We start from the raw sequence: 16612 nt of genomic DNA, 5'->3' as shown, positions 1-16612 counted from the left end.
CACACAAACAGGAACAAGAAAAAATAATAATAATCTCACTCGTTAGCTCTCAAAAGAATAACTCTCTGAATGATTCAAAACTTGTAAATATATTTGGAAAGGGTTACTAATCAAGATCAAATAATGGAGGTGCAAACTTCAAAGAAACAATGAAGATCCTAATTGCTTTAAGAGGCCAATAAACTTGACGAAGCAATTTGTAATGGAGGCTACACGGATGAAGGAATTGTGCGTGCCTTTAATATCTGCTAACACAAGAAGAAACAAAGTGTTAGAAAACGTAAGAGAAACAAAAAAAAACGTAGACCTGCAACGATCCCTAACTCTAGAGTCAAAGAAAAGCTTTAATAAGAAGAAAACTTAAGAAAACTCTACCCAATTTAAAGGAAAACAAAAAATCGGAAATGTTTGGTGTCTTAAGATTTTCAAAAATTGAAGCTTTAATTATACTTGAGTCAAGAAAGAAGGGGAAAAAAATCAATTTTGGGAAAAAATAAAATAAAAATAATAACAATAATAGGAAAAGAAGAAACCTACGTATGAAAGGTAGGCAACTTTTTTTTTGCGCTTTTTTGCTTTTTGCTTTTTTTTGCGCTTTTTACTCTCTCTTTTTTTGCGCTTTTTTGCTTTTTTTTTGTTTTTTTAAAGAATAAGAGGAGAATAAACACAAACTTCACAAAAAAGAGAATCGAAGAAACCGATGAAAAGTGTTTTAGGTATTTTGACTCGTTTCGGATTTGATTTTAGCTTCGAAAATAACACCGAATGGCCTGAATCTGATACCAACTGATGCGGAATCCCGAATCTAGACACAAGAGAAACACAAATTAGAAATAAAACGAGAATAAATAAAATTAGTTAAAATAATAATAATAAATAAATAAATAATAAAAAGGATAGATTTGCCCTATGGAACTCTTGGTTAACTTGTAACCAAAAACGCCAATGATTGAGTGGCTCCCTACGAAACCCCTAGAAGAATAACCTCTAAAAACACCGATGAACAGGAAAGAAATTTGAATATTTGCAACTCCAAAATACCCTCGAAAGTAACAAACTCCAAACTAAATAGCAAGAGAAGAATCACTCTACTCCCAAAAAATTTGCCTCACACAAATTTGAAAGAAAACAAATACTAATAAAACAAGCCTATTTATAGGCAAATTACAAGAGTAATTGAATCCTAATAAAACTCTTTCAAGAGTAATTGAATCCTAATAAAAACTCTTTAAAGAGTAATTGAATCCTAATAAAACTCTTTAAAATTATCTAAGAAAATAAATAAATAATAACCTAACCAATAAAATTACTTAACTCATAAATGATGTGTCCCAACCAATGAGAATTAAGTAAATAATAATAATAATATACATAAAAGATTAATCTACCAATTTATGGGCTTTCACTATTCCAAGATTGGTTCAGTGAATTGCATTCTCGTATTTGTCAATGTCACGAACATGATGAATTAAATTTGTAGCAACAAAGTCTTGGACAAAAGCATTCATCTTTAATTTTAATTGTCGTGCCTTGCTTCGAGTAATTGGACCACTAGGAAAAACAACCCCTTGAGTGTCACCTCCTTGGCTCGTATCACTCGTCCACCGGTAATCCCAATTGCAGACTGACATCTTCCAAAGTGATAGTGCACTCTCCACATGGAAGATGGAATGTATGCGTCTCGGGTCTCCACCTCTCGATCAATGCACTGATTAGTTTCAGGTCCACCTTGCATCCCCGGCCTACCGTCGCCACGTGCCAAAAACCCGCTTCCCGCAGGTAGTTCTCTACCAACGGTGATGGAGGACCATGCATATTCCGGATATTGCATTCCAATATCCGATCTACAAACTTTTATAACAAATAATAAATTAATAATTATCTAAAAATGCATAAATAAAAAAATTATTAAATAATATTTAAAAATTAAATTTAACGCTTACCATTTTCATTTGTTCCATTGATATGTCAGATTACAAACTAGTATGGACTAAAATAGAGTGAAAACACATCAAAACAAATGCATTAATATTTTAATCAGGATTGAATTTACATTACTTAATATCAATTTAAGATTGATATGTATCAATTATACAAGAAATTATTTTATGAATCATTTTTAATATATTATCCATAGTCTCGCCCAATTAAAAGAGGACGTATCATCTTTGATTTGAAAGTTTAGTTCAGATGTACATATGATGTAGAAAAGGAAGATGATGTATCCTCTTTTAATTGAACGAATGTAGTGAAAATGACCCACAAAATAAAATTTTCAATTATACCAATAAATCTCAAAACACCACCAATTACTATGAAAGGAAGAAATTAATTTGCAAAATAAAAATTTAAATATTTAATAAAAAAAGTTACCGATTAAAAGTTGTTTTATCCAATGAAAAAGATTTAATAACAACAATGAACTTTAGTTATTTCAATGAAATTAATATAAATAAAGTATTATTTAATCCTGAATTTAATAACTTCTTTTCACTTTTATCCTAAAATTCTTTTTTATCAACATTAGTCTAAAAGCTTGAAAATTTTTTGTAAAACATGATTACCTCATCACCACCTTTGGACTTGAATTAATTTTTCGAATTCAAGACAAAATTGACAAAAATCAAAACAAGAAAAAGAGCACAACCCCAAATATAATAAAAAGCCATATATAAGATTAGAAAATGATATTTATCATATCAAGCATCAGGCTATACAAGCATGTACAAATGTAGTAAATACAACTTTGAAGGGCTCCTCCTATATGAACTACCTCAACTTCAGCACCAGCCCCACAATAACTTTGGGCATGGAAACCACTGCAGCAGTAGCTAACCTAACTACATTTTTCCAGAACCGAGTAATTCGGACTTTTATGTAATTGAGAGAAATCATCGACCAGAAAATACTTCGACCGCAGATAAGGTATATATTAGAATGTACTTGATCACCTTAGGTGGGAATCGTAAGTATCAAAAATAGTATCAGGGACAATTAGTGGCAACTTATCTATATACAGGAAAAGCCTTCTAAGGTTCTCCCTTGTCACGGTGGCCATGTCAATTATATTCCGGCTGTCGGCGAATACCCAGAGATCCCTGGAGTTTACTCTCTTTAGACTATCACGACAGAAAGGGCACGACTGTGATCTAGTCCGCCTGCAATTCATTGCAACGAAAGTATCATGAGAAAAAAAAAAAAAACATAAACCTGAGATTCAGTGAGTGAGAAATTAGCACTTATATTGGACGTGTTCAAAACATGTCATGGTTTGAATGACTAGTCACGATTTTAAGACTGCCAGTAGATGAACCATCCATTGACAATCTCTAAACACGAGATGGACTGAAAAGGGTTATAAGCATTCCAAAAGGAAAACGGTAGACAACATTGCAAAGTTATCAAAGATAAAATTACCGGATTGCATATTACAAGGGCCAACACTTTTCAGCTCTACTTTGTTGTTTGGAGCTTTGATCGGGAAACTGTATGAAGAAAACTGGACACCAACCTAGAACATTTACTCGGTTATTTCTTAAGAACACCATCTGAGTTAGATTCAATGGTGCCCCTTCGGTTTAAAGGTGTAGCAACCAGTCAACAATCCCTCTCTAGTTGAACCACAAAAATAGATGCATAAGTTTTACTTAAGTGGTAAAGCAATTTGCTTAGCTCAAGACAACTACCGAATGATGACATCAACAGTTCTTAAAACCCGATATAGAGTTCAAAGAACAAGCATGAAGCTGAAGTAAGGACCCGATAAAAAACCCAAAAACAATCAAAAGCAACTATGTCAATACTGGATGACAATGTACAGTTGTAAGGAAAACATCATCATTGATATAAAAAATATCAACAGCTAATGAAAGAGGGATAAGGGGATCAAGTGCAGGGGGAGGAAGAATACCATTCACGGTAACATTTCAAGCACATGGCATGATTGCAGTTCGGTAGCACAATTTTACCGTTCAACTCCATGCATATTCCACATTCTTCTTCTCTTTCAACATCAACGTCAATAAGCTGCCTATACTCCTCGTCGTCATTTCTTCGGTACCTTTCCATGCACACTGCTTTCTGTTTTTTATCTTCGGTATCAGTGACACCCCTCTGAAGTTGCAGTAAAGAGGGATAGATAACAGCTGGATACAGAAAACATGGAAGCATTAGAATAGCTCGAAATAAGAACTATAGTTTATAAGTGTAACAAAACATACAAATTGAGAATAGATACCATAGAACTCTCTTATACTTGCTTTCCTTTCATGTGTAGACATGGTGGTAGTACCATCGACATAAACCTGCAAGATATGATAACGATGAAGAAACAGCTAATTTTCACTATTACATCAAGAGCTAAACATGAAGTAACAAAATATAACCTTGTAAATTAAGATTCTTAACAGCCCGAGTGCACCTGCAAGGTGACAGTCAGTCCATTGCACCAAGAATAGGAAGAGGTGTGCAGCCGGACTGTATGACATTCTCATTTGAAGGCATTCACCGTCATATTCCCTCGGAAAATCAGAAGCCCTGCACCTTGCATTACACGATGGCCATTTTACACAGGATGAGAAGAACATAATGATGATATTAAGCAATACGAATCTAAAAATACTCATCAACAAACACAACTACAACAACAATGGTTTCATCTAGCAGTACACTTCTGTCCAACTATTCAAGTTCAAAGGAACCGTATTAGTTACTTGTAAGACCCCGGTTTCAGCAACCACAGAGAAATGTATACTTTATCTTCTAGCTGTTTAAGATGCCGGAACTTAACTGACCGTTGGTTATAACCATAGAACTTACTGAATTACTCAACTGACAAGCAATTTACATCAACTATACCGATCAGTACAACAAAGAACAACCCCAAAAAAGAAGAAATGTTACAAATATACAAGAATCAAATCACTAAATTCATGCCTTAAATGAGCTGGGACCAGTAATTGATGATTATTGGATCTTCATACTGATATTATAGTGATCAAAGGATATAATATTGAAAGCAGTACAATCAAGTGGAACCCATTGACCACGTGAAGTTAGATGGATAAACAAAAAGATAAAAAATCTATAAAGATAACGAAAATTATCCTCACAAACATGCAATCTCTGAAAAGAAACATTGCACTGTTTTGTTACTCTATTTTAACATTACCAAAATAAAAGATTATATAAAAAAAATGGCACTCATAATTAAGAAATATAGTGTCCAATTGGGGAAAATAAGTGCCAGATAAAGAAATTGAACTCAACCTATCATATAACTAGAAATATTAAATGCATTACTCACTTAAAAAAAGCTGGAAGATATAACTTCATCAAAAAGGTACTATATCTAGAAAAAACATAATTAAGCTCAATTGAAACTGTTTCAACTACGATTTATGGGTTTAGAAACTGTGTCCTCCCCTCGGGAAAAAAAATCAAGTGTTTCTTTCAATATCTTCAAGAACTAAAAAAAATTATTGCTACCCAAATTTTTCATTGGGAAATGATTAAAAGAAAATGATCTGAATTATGAAACCCAAAGTTAAAATGTCAAAATTAAAAGAGAAAAAAGAAGAAGATTCTCTGGGTTGTTGGGAAAAAAGCTTCAAACTTGATGAACTGTAGCATACATTCCAAAGTCCAAACACAAACTTAAAAAAGAAAACATAAAAAAAAATTCAAAAACCCCAAAATGAAAATGGTATTTAAAAAAGAAGAAGAAGAAGAAGAATTACAGAGTATTGGCATGTTGAATATCAGCTTCAAGTACTTTAAGAGAGTCCTTGAAAGACTTTCGCATGGAACCTATATACATCTCTCTTCCCCCACCCAAAATTCCCCCAAAAAATCAAAACCCCACAAAAGAAAAACCCTAATTTCCTTCTTCTTCTTCTTTTTTTGAAAGAGAGAATCTATGCGTGTGTGTTTCGTATCTCTTAGTGACAGAGAAGAGGTCTCTGTATATCCCTGGGCTTTTGGTGGGGGTGGTTGTAGGTGCCGGTGACTGTGGCATTTGTATTTGAAAGTGAAGGCAATGTGTTAAAAGCTGACACGTGGATAATGGTCTGTCGTGGAGCGTTTAAAACTATATGCTATGTTACTGTAGGTATTTTTAACTTTGTTAAAGGCTCACTAATAGCCTTCATTTATTATTTTAATTTTAATTTTTTATAAATAATTGGTGCATTGATGCCAAACTTATCGCAATCGAATTCCATCCCTCCTTTAAATCCATCATTGCAACTTGAATTTGTTCCATCATTTTTATTTTATCTTATTTTATTTAAAATTCAATTTTTTTACTATGATTTGGTTTTTCTTATTTTTGTAAAGCTGTTTTTTTTAAATCAATTTAACCCATTCATTCATTAATCTAATTTTTATAACATTGATTGATTTTTAAAAGCGAATAATTCATTTGTAATGATGTGATTTTTGGAATAAATTATTTAATTCAATAATTATATATAAAATTACACTGTCTTATTCGAGATTGTGTATGAACTAAATTAAGTCAGTTCAGCCTAAATCTAGCTTTACTTGCTCAAATGGTATGTTTTACGAATAATAAAATTAATTTTTTAAATATTTATATATTTTTATAATTAAATTTAAATAAAAATAATTTTCAAATCATTTAACTTTGCGACCAGAATCAAAATTAAAACATTTTTACTCAAAATCCGAACTAAAACCAATCCAACCAATCTAGCGAGACAGTCCACCCGACAAATGAACTAGTATAACGTCTTAAAAGCATTTATTTTTATTTAATACTATAAAAAAATAAAATATTGAACGCCTATCAAAACTTTTTAATAAATTATTTAATGATTATTTTTATTTATAATATGATTTAATTTATTTTGTATACATCAAGTTATGGTTTTAGTCATTCTTTTATACAATATTATGATATTTTAATTATTTTATTATACTTAAGATTTTATTGATACAGTTTAATTTTTATAAAACAATTAACAAATCAAATAATTAACTACAGTTAATTGCTCCGATTAAACGTTTTTAGTGAATAATTGTGGGGCCCTTTGAAAAAAGTAAATTAAAGCGAAAGGTGGTGATTGTGACGCCCCTAATCCGATATGGAAATCTCCACAATATCCCTATCTAATTAATCGGGTCGACATGAAATAGTAAAAATATTATTGAACTAAATCAAATATTAAGTATTAAGGTATACGTGTACATAAATTCATTTCAAGGTTTTTATTTTTTATTCTTTTTCTATTCTTAGAATTTTCTTTTTGTGTTTTTTTGTCAATTTGTCTGCCACCTTTCACTTTTGCTTTCCGTATCTTTCCTTATACGCCTCCTCCAATATTTTGAACTTCTTTTTTCAATATATTTTCTAGACTATTTTACCAATAAAGGCCCCTTTTCAATTTTATTTACGGAAATAGGTCAATTTTTCATTATTTATTGGAAAAGGCTGACATATATAAAACGCATCCACGTAGGAGCGTTTTTGGGTGAAATTTCAATAAATCGCGTCCTTAGGGGAGCGATTTTTCCATGTCAGCATAAAACATGCTGACGTGGAAGCGTTTTGCTGACGTAGCAAAATCGCTCCCCCAAGGGCGCGATTTGCTTCGTGTTTTTCTAGGGTTAGGGCTTTTTGCATCTTTAGTCCCTAGATTTTTTTGTTTAGGGTTTAGGGTTAGGGTTTTGTTAAAATAATTTAGGGTTAAGATTAGGGTTTTGTTAAAATAATTTAAGTTTAGGGTTTAAGGGTTTGTTAAAATAATTTAGGGTTAGGGTGGTTTAAGAGTTTTAAAAAATAAATCAAGGTTTAGAGTTTTTTTAAAATAATTAAATTAGGTTTTAGGGTTTAAAATAAATTAATTAAATTAGGGTTTAGAGTTTTTAAGAAAATTAATTAAATTAGGGTTTAGTTTTTTTAAAAATAATTTTGTGTAGGTTTAGGGTTTAGGAAAAATTATATTGACAATAAGGATTTTAGTTTTTTTCTACAATATTTCAGAAAAATTAATTTTGAGAATACGGTTCTGAAAAGATAATGTCAAAAACGCTTCAAGCAGAATGCACTGTCATCAAAATTACTGAAAAAAGCTCAAACGTAGACGCTATTTTTCTACAGTAGTTCCTAAAAAATAATTTTGAGAAGACGATTATGAACAAATGTGTTAAAAACGCTTCAAGCAGGATGCACTGTCAGTAAAAATATTGAAAAAAGCTCCCACGTGGACACTCTTTTTCTACAGTAGTTCCTAAAAAATAATTTTGAGAAGACGATTCTGAACAAATGGTGTAAAAAATGCTTTAAGCAAGATGCACTGTCAGCAAAAATACTGAAAAAAAGCTCCCACATTGACGCTCTTTTTTCTACAGTAGTTCCTAAAAAAATAATTTTGAGAAGATGGTTCTGAATAAATTGTGTAAAAAATGCTTCAAGCAGGATGCACTGTTAGCAAAATTGATGAAAAAAGCTCTCACGTGAATGCTCTTTTTCTACAGTAATTTTTGTTTGGCCTTATGCTATAAATGAGCCAAATTTCATTATCAGGTTGTATAAGTTACAGCAAGAAAAATTAGCTATAAATGAGCCAAATTTTATTCTCAGGTTGCATAAGCTATAGCAAGAAAAATTAGAGAGGCTAAGCAAAATAGAAATTGAAGATGAGTGAATGTATTAGTACTGTTATTTACTATGATTGTGAGGTCCATGACACATAGAATGGCATTGTTTTTTTATCGGATAATACAACGCAACTGGTTTTTAACCAAAATATAGATTTGATAGAACTTCGTAAAAGAATTAGGCGTAAAATCTTCGGAACGACGCCAATGAGAGTTTCGTCTATTAAGTATCGATTTTGTGCTTCGATTGATCCCGTGACATATGATTCATTTGATATCAAAGGTGGTCATAGCTTGGAGGCGATAGTGCAGACTCATCTCACTAGTGGGTCACTCTATCTTGAGTTATATGTACAATTTTTATCGCCAAATGAAGCATTTGTGACTTCAACATCTACTACTATTCAAGAGGAATACACGACCCCTACCCGACACTTCGTTAGTGGGAGGCAGAACACGGAAGCACCCGTGTTTGGTAGAAGTATAGAATACACAACTCCTGCATGACACTCGGTTAGTGGATGGGACATGCACATCGGTGGGTCGATGTTCAATGCTAGAAATACGATATCAATAAGGATTGTTTTCATGAGATGTTGGCGATTTTGCGTTCAGTTAACAAACGAGGCGCAGACTTCTGAAACATACCTTTCGAATAGTGGACACAAGTATACGACGACGGCATACGATATGGTCATATGACCTCAAACCTGACTGAATGCATAAATTATGTTCTAAAAGGAACACGTTATTTGCCGATAACCTCGGTTGTGCGAGAGACATTCTTTTAGCGACACTATTTCCAAAATGAGTGACTAGTTATAAAGGCTAAATGTAGGGAGATCATGTATGGTGCCGGAAGGTATTGCAAAAAATTAATAAGGCGAAGGCGCGGGTCAACACCATGCACACAGTGTGTCACAATCGCGACAACCTATGGTTTCATGTGATGGAGTTTGATAGACCGAACCAAGGTATTACCGGCGGGAAATATCGTGTACACCTGAGAAATAAGACTTGTGACTATAGGACGTTTGAGGCACATCGTTATCCATGCGCTCATGAAATTACAGTTTGTCAGAATCTCCGTTTGGATCTCATGAGATATATCGACGAAGTGTACAAAATAGAATACATGTACAATGTGCGGAGACACGTATTTCCACCGGTCCTAGATAAACGTAAGTGGTCGTCTGTATCGTTTACACCGTTTAAGTTGTTACCAAATAGAGAATTACGTTGCAAACCAAAAGGTCGACCTTGCTCGAGTAAATACATAATAATATGAATATCCGGGAAAGAACAAACTAACAGAAGTTGTGCGGATGGTGTAGGAACCCAGGTCATACAATTCGATCATGTCCAAATCGAAATAGTTGATAATTTCTGTAATGAAACTATGTTGCATTATTTCTTTTGCCTTATTCAAAATAACTTCTATTTTATTAAAAACATAAAAATAATTTAATATTAAAATATTAAAAACAACTTTTATTTTATTAAATGAAACAATATAAAAACAGTTTGTACAAATATATTAAAAAATCAATGTATGTACCGGTCGAAATCAGTGCCACATAAGGGTGGTTTACGCACTGGATTCTTCCTTGGTTCAGCTTGCGGCGGGGGTTGTGGTTATGGGTGTTGGGAGGATGACCCACCTTGATAGAATAAAGAATGTGGAGGTGTTTGCATCACCTACGGCGGAGGTGTTTGATTCTTATAAGGCGATGATGATTGGTAATGAGATGAGCTTCCCGACGGTACCTCGTGTGATCTCTCCTGCAACGATGGCTTATATATCGTCGGTTGAGTTAGATTCATCAAAAAATGAGATACACCGAGCCACGCATTCTAACCTGGCATAGGACTGGAAAAAGGAAACATATAAGGGTTAGGATACATATAAGTGCTAGGATACTCACCTGCCATAATCTAAAGAGGCTGTGGTGTGGGTGTTGTCGGTTGAGGTGTTGGGCCCGGTGATTGTGTGGACGCTATTGATCGGCATGCCATCGTCCCTTCTTATTCGATTTAAAGGTCCCCGTTATTCCCTTTCGACACGAATTTGCTGACGTCTCTACTCTTCGAACAGAAATAAGACTTGCCATGGATCCTAAACCATGGTATGTAATCCGGAGCGCACGCTAACTCTGGAACGATAATCGGTTCGTGAGTAGGTATATGATCATACCGATTTTCTTAAATTTTAATATATTTCAAGAAGAATTGTAATGGCCCAAATTCAAGGTTATCGGAATAGTGATTTCGTAACCACAAATCTGATTTAAAGAGAATTTATTTTAATTTTTTTGCATGAATATTGGTATGATAGGAAAATCTTATGAAAATATCGATAGAAAAATTTTACCGATTTAGTGGTTAGTTAGAAAAAGAAATTATTGAAGAAATTGGGTAAAAATAAGGTATCGAGACTTCAATCTCGTAAAACCAAGTCAAAAATATTTTTATAAATATTTATGAAGTGTTAGTAATATGATATTAAAATTTCGTTAGAAAATTTTAATGTTTGGGTAGTCAATTAAGTGAAAAGGACTAAATTGAAAAATTTGTAAAAGTTACTAGGAGATTAAATAGCTCAATGGTTAAATGAGGAGGGACATAAATTGTAAATAATCCCAAAAGAAGATATTTTGGGCGGCATACGCTGAGAAAAAAATCAGGAGAATTGAAGAATTATGGGTAAAATTGGAATATTGCAAAATTTACTTTAAAAGTTAGGACTAAAGTGGAATTATCTAGATTCCTCTTTATTTTACTGCATTCCCATCAACCAAAAACGTCCTAAGGGTTTCTTCAAGCTGGTTTTTCATAATTTTTGCACCAAGTGAGTTAATCCTTGCATTTTTCTTGTAATTTTTGTGTTTCTAAGACTTTTACAACTAGGTCCTACTACTAAATTCATTAGTTTTTGATTTTATGAATGAATTTGAAAGTTTCTATGAATATGTTCTGGAATTTTATGATGAAATATGATGAAATTGGAGCTTTAATCTGTTTATGAGATGATTTTATTAGGTAATTTCAATAGAAATTGATTTGTAGGACCTAATTGTGAAAAAGTTTAGAATTAAAGTCTAGTGCTAAAATTCTGATTTCCAAAGCTTATAAAGTAGTTTAAAGTGATGGGATAAAGTGTTGATTGAGAAAAATCAGCTCAATTGAGAGGTTAATTGAGCAGGAATGAAATTATCATTGATTGAAAGTTTAGGGAAAAATGGTAATTAACATCATACACTAAAACAGTTTTGGACTGCAGCAGTACTCTAACTTTGAAAAATCACCAAAAATTGTAGAGATCAAATTAGAGAATGAATAAATATGAAATTAAATCTTATTGAGTCTAGTTTCTTATATAAGAAACAGTGTAAGCAATAGAATTGTAAATCATGAGATATAATAGATTTTATGAGACAAGGTCAAAATGAATTCGGGTTCCCCTTTTCTGACTTTGGAAAATCATTAAAAATTGTACAAAAATGATTATGAGTTATAATTTATATGGTTAGAATCCTTAATGAGTCTATTTTCAGAAGAAACAAATGGAAACATCATCTGAACTCTGTACAATGAGATAATTAATTTTTAGTGAAGAAGGATCGGAACTGTCAAATAGTGAAATAGGGAAAACTTTAAAAAATAAATTGTAATTATTGGCTAAACCAAAAATTCTGAAAATTTTATGGTAAGAATAAATGTGAGTCTAGTTTCAGGTAAAATTAACGGATCTTAATTTGAGGTTCCGTAGCTCAAGATATAAATAATTTAGTGACTGTGACTCAGTGAGACAGCTTTGAATGCAGTATAAATAATAATGGAATTATAGAGAATGTTACATATGAACATGAAAAGTATTAGATTAATGATTAAATTTATTTATTTAGATCCAGAAAATTCAAATACGAAGCTAGATCGAGGAAAAGAAAAAGTTCGGGATTAGTAGACTTTTGGTTACGAACAAGTGTCGAGGTAAGTTCGTGTAACTTGAATTATATTCTTAAATGCCTGAAATGTTTGTTATTGATGTGAATATGATTTGAATGTTCATTATATGAAATTTGATGAAACATTGATATATTTGATAAAAAGGGGAAGAAATCCCGGTTGAATGGAAGGAAAATTCGATGGATCTCTGAAAAGGAATTGACGGTAAAAAGGATTTAGCCCGGATGGGTGATCCTATCCTGATATAGGAAAATTGGTATCTAGTTGATTAGTTAATGTCTTAATGTCGAAAATTGAGAACTTTAAAAAATTTTAAAAAATACGATCCTTGTATTAAAACGTTAAAAATTTTCACAAAAAGGGGCATATTTCACGTTATCAGAGAAAGAGAATAATATCCAGTAAATTAGGACACAATGTCTCGAATTCTCGATACGCGAATAAAAAAATACTTATTTAAAATATATTTAACTATCTTGGATTAAAAAAGGGATCACGACCAGTAAGTTAGGACACGATCTTTTTTTAATTCCTGATATCGTTTAAAACTTGAGTTTGAAAAGATTCGTGTAATAAAGTTTAAAAGAATATTCATTTGTTTAAATCAAATGAAGAAATTGTAATCCAATAAGTTAGGGCACAATTTCTCAAAATATTAAACACTGAATATTGCATTTATTTCGAAAAATCCTCGTCTTGAGAAAACAACGTGTCACATCCAATGCGTTAGGACACAACGTATTGAATTCTCGATAACGAGCTTTTTATCATTTTTAAAAGAGTAATCTCGATTATTTAAATTCAACGAAAAAAGTCGAAACTCAATACATTAGGGCTCGATTCTCTCGAAGATCTAAAATATCGAATATTACTTATATTTTTAAAATTTCTTTTTTTTTGAAATCTAAATAAAAATGAGCGTCATGGAATAACAATGATAATAATGTAAGTAAAATAATACAAGCACAACTAAAATGAGCAACAAATAAAATACATAATAAACGAATCAAAGATAGATGAAATAATAAATGAATAAAAAATCTAAAGCATTTCACAAAAATAATGAACACTTCAATAAATGAATAAATAAATATCAAATAAAACAACGATAACAATATGAATTATAAAAGATGAGATATTTATGTATGTGTATTTATATATTTAAATTATAAATTATATGAACGTATATAGATGTAAATTGAAAAATATATGCATATGCGTACATATATATATGAAGTGTAAACTATATATAACATATAAGTATTTATATATATAAATATAAAAAAAGGGTTATGTACGTGTATATATTATAAATATGTATGTATGCGCATATATATATATATAATAAAATTTGAGATTAACAAGACATAGATAATAATAATAATAATAATAATAACTTATTAGTTTTAATAATAAAATAACCAAGATATAAACAGAGGGCTAAATTGAATACAAAAAATAAAATTTGGGGACAAATCGCAAATAAATTAGAGGACCCCATCGAACGCGCTGAAAAACTAGGAGGGGCAAATGGGAAATAATCCCACATCCAGCCACGTGTCCCTTTTCAGTGCGTCAGTGGGTCAGGGACCCGATTGAAAACGAAATAAAATTTCGGGGCCAAATGTAAAAAAAAAACAAAGGAGCAAATTAAAAGGCACATAAACGTGGAAGGACCTGGATTGCAAATAACCCATTTTATGAAAACGCGCGGATCCCCCCTGGAGCGGGTCGGGTTGGCCCTCCATACGACGCCGTTTTGGGCCATTGAATCTGGCACCAAACGACGCCGTTTTGCCATAATAAGAGCTGCCATTTTCCTTTCATTTGCTGCCTGTTCTCTTTAACAAAACAAAAAAAATGCCCCACCTTTCTTTGTTAGGTTTTCGACCAAGTCTTGGGGGGACCAAAAACCAGACCACCGTGCACCGTCACGGCGCCCCCCAAGAACGGCGACGAGGGTCACGCGGGACAGAGCTTTCAGTCCCTCTCCTCTACGAGAAAAAGAGAAGAAGGAAAATGGGTCCCTTCACTCTTTATGCCCGACTTCAGCAATGGAGAGGAGGGACTCCGACGACGAAAATACGGCGCTCAGGTGAGTACCCTTTCCCTTTTTTATTGTTCCCGAATATAGATAAAAATAAAAAAAAGCAAAATCGCAAAGAAAAAAATTAAAAGATAGAGAAAATAAAAAAAAAAAACTAATCACCTTGGTTTCTGATTTTTTTATTTCTTAATGTTCCTAGCAAAACCCAAAAGAAGAGAAAAGCCCTTCTTCTTTTACAGTAAATTCGGCTTTTGCAGAAAGGAAAAGAAAAAAAAAGTGAAAAAAAATCCCCCCTGTTTTTACAATAGTCGATTTTATAACCGAAATAAGAAGAGAGAAAAAAATAAATTAGTCCCCCTTTCCCCTGTTTGTGGTCTGTCTCTATGCCTGGTTGCGTGTTTTTCTTCTTTACAGTGAGTCAGAGATGCGGAGAGGACGTGATGGTGGGCTGGTACGAGCAGAGGGTAGGTATGACAGCAGTGTACGACGCACATGGGAGCGGGACAGAGAAGCGGCGCTGGAAAGGCAAGGAACCCTAGGGTTCCCTGATGTTTTTTTAATTTTTGGGCCCAATTGGGCCAATTTAATTTTTGGGCCTCCTGTTTTTGGGTTAATGGGCCCCGGGAAATTTTGGGCTTGCTCATATATAATACATCAAAAATACTAAAAACATTAAAATAAATATCTCCCAACAAATTAAATTAAAAAATAATATGTACACTTAAATAAGACTAAGATAGGTGCAACTTAACAAGCAAATGCCTCTAAAATAGTAACAAAATTAACAATAAAACAAAAGTTATACAATATCCAAACAATAACAACAAAATAGTGAAATAGTAGCAAAATAGTGGAGGAAAAAAAAGCAACAAGAAAATAGCAAAAGAAGAAGAAGCAAGAACAATAAAAAAAGCAACAAATTTTTTGTATATTTGGGCCGGGTTGGGCTCAGGCCAAAAAAACCTTGCTTGAGACTCAGCTCATTTTCTAAACGGGTCTTATTTTTTTACCCAAGTCTATTCTTCGGGCCTATATTTTTACTCACACCCTCTCACTTTTTGGGTGGGCTTTCAGGATGGGCCGGGTGGCTCGGCCTATGAAAGGTCTAATTGTACACAAATCATTCAATTAATTATTATTCAACTTCTCTCTTGAGTTAATAAATTCTCTTTGAGTTTTCTTTTTCAAGAATTTCTCTTGAGTTTCTTTTAGAAGAGTTTTAATAATCTTTTCAGATTATGGGGATCAACTTCAAAATTTTTCTTGCCAAACTTTCTTTCTTGGAGGGAAAATTAGAGCCGCTTGAAGGGGGTTATAGATTTTTTGTATTTCCAAGACTTTTTAGGACTTTTACATACCACGTTCTATCTTTTCATCTATCTTCTTTATTTTCTTCCTTATTTTTCTAATCGTAGATTTATTATTATATTTTAACTATCTTAGTTATTTATTTTAATTGCTTTATCTAACTTGGATTTGATTGTGTTTCAGGTTGTGTCAAAATCCAAGTTTCTTTCCAAATGTCTAGAGCCCTAAGTCAAATTTGCGATTTTGACAAACTTTATGATCCACTTCCTCATTCATCTGCCTTATTCCTTATCACTTAGACTCAAACAAGTCATGTGTCAAGGGAGGAGGCTCTTGGCAAGGTTTGGCGGAGGGTCAGGCAAAGGATGCGTAACAATTGCTCTTAGTTGATAGGGAGGTTAAAACTGTCTTCTCTTAAGACAAATGTGTTGAGTGAAGTCTCCTCTAAGAAGCAGGTGTGTGGCGAGATGTTTTGGTGTGGTGTAGGATATAGATTTGAAATTTGCATGTTTGAAATTTTTTTTAACTAGTGATTTAATTGCTAACTTGATCGGTTTTGAATATGTCTTGGTTCTCCTAGTTTCGTCGAAAAATTAGGTTATAAAAATCCTAAATCCGTTTCCGGCTCACATGAATAATTCTAAAAATAAAACAAAAACCTATGTGGAG

The 16612-nt window shown here is 32.7% G+C and overlaps 1 protein-coding gene across 4 annotated transcripts; it reads right to left on the bottom strand.

Annotated features, from left to right (window-relative positions):
- Positions 1–2672: 2672 nt before the first annotated feature.
- On the bottom strand, positions 2673–6006 carry LOC107891786 (E3 ubiquitin-protein ligase AIRP2). 4 transcript variants are annotated; one of them, XM_016816692.2, is made up of 5 exons: positions 5739–6006; positions 4386–4542; positions 4238–4304; positions 3911–4145; positions 2673–3158 (listed from the first exon to the last, which is right to left on the bottom strand). In XM_016816692.2, exons 1-5 carry the CDS (start codon positions 5816–5818, stop codon positions 2948–2950), a joined length of 750 nt encoding a protein of 249 aa, XP_016672181.2. In that variant the 5' UTR covers positions 5819–6006; the 3' UTR covers positions 2673–2947. The 4 variants fall into 4 exon arrangements, with proteins under 4 accessions (XP_016672181.2, XP_016672182.2, XP_016672184.1 ...); XM_016816693.2 differs by having other exon boundaries at positions 4386–4536; positions 5739–5999; XM_016816695.2 differs by lacking the exon at positions 2673–3158 and adding an exon at positions 3418–3511 and having other exon boundaries at positions 5739–6003.
- Between the last annotated feature and the right edge of the window lie 10606 nt (positions 6007–16612).

This window comes from Gossypium hirsutum, chromosome D09, assembly GCF_007990345.1.
Source record: "Gossypium hirsutum isolate 1008001.06 chromosome D09, Gossypium_hirsutum_v2.1, whole genome shotgun sequence".
In the NCBI taxonomy this organism is placed as follows: Eukaryota; Viridiplantae; Streptophyta; class Magnoliopsida; order Malvales; family Malvaceae; genus Gossypium; species Gossypium hirsutum.
This window is presented reverse-complemented; position numbering and strand designations above follow the sequence as displayed.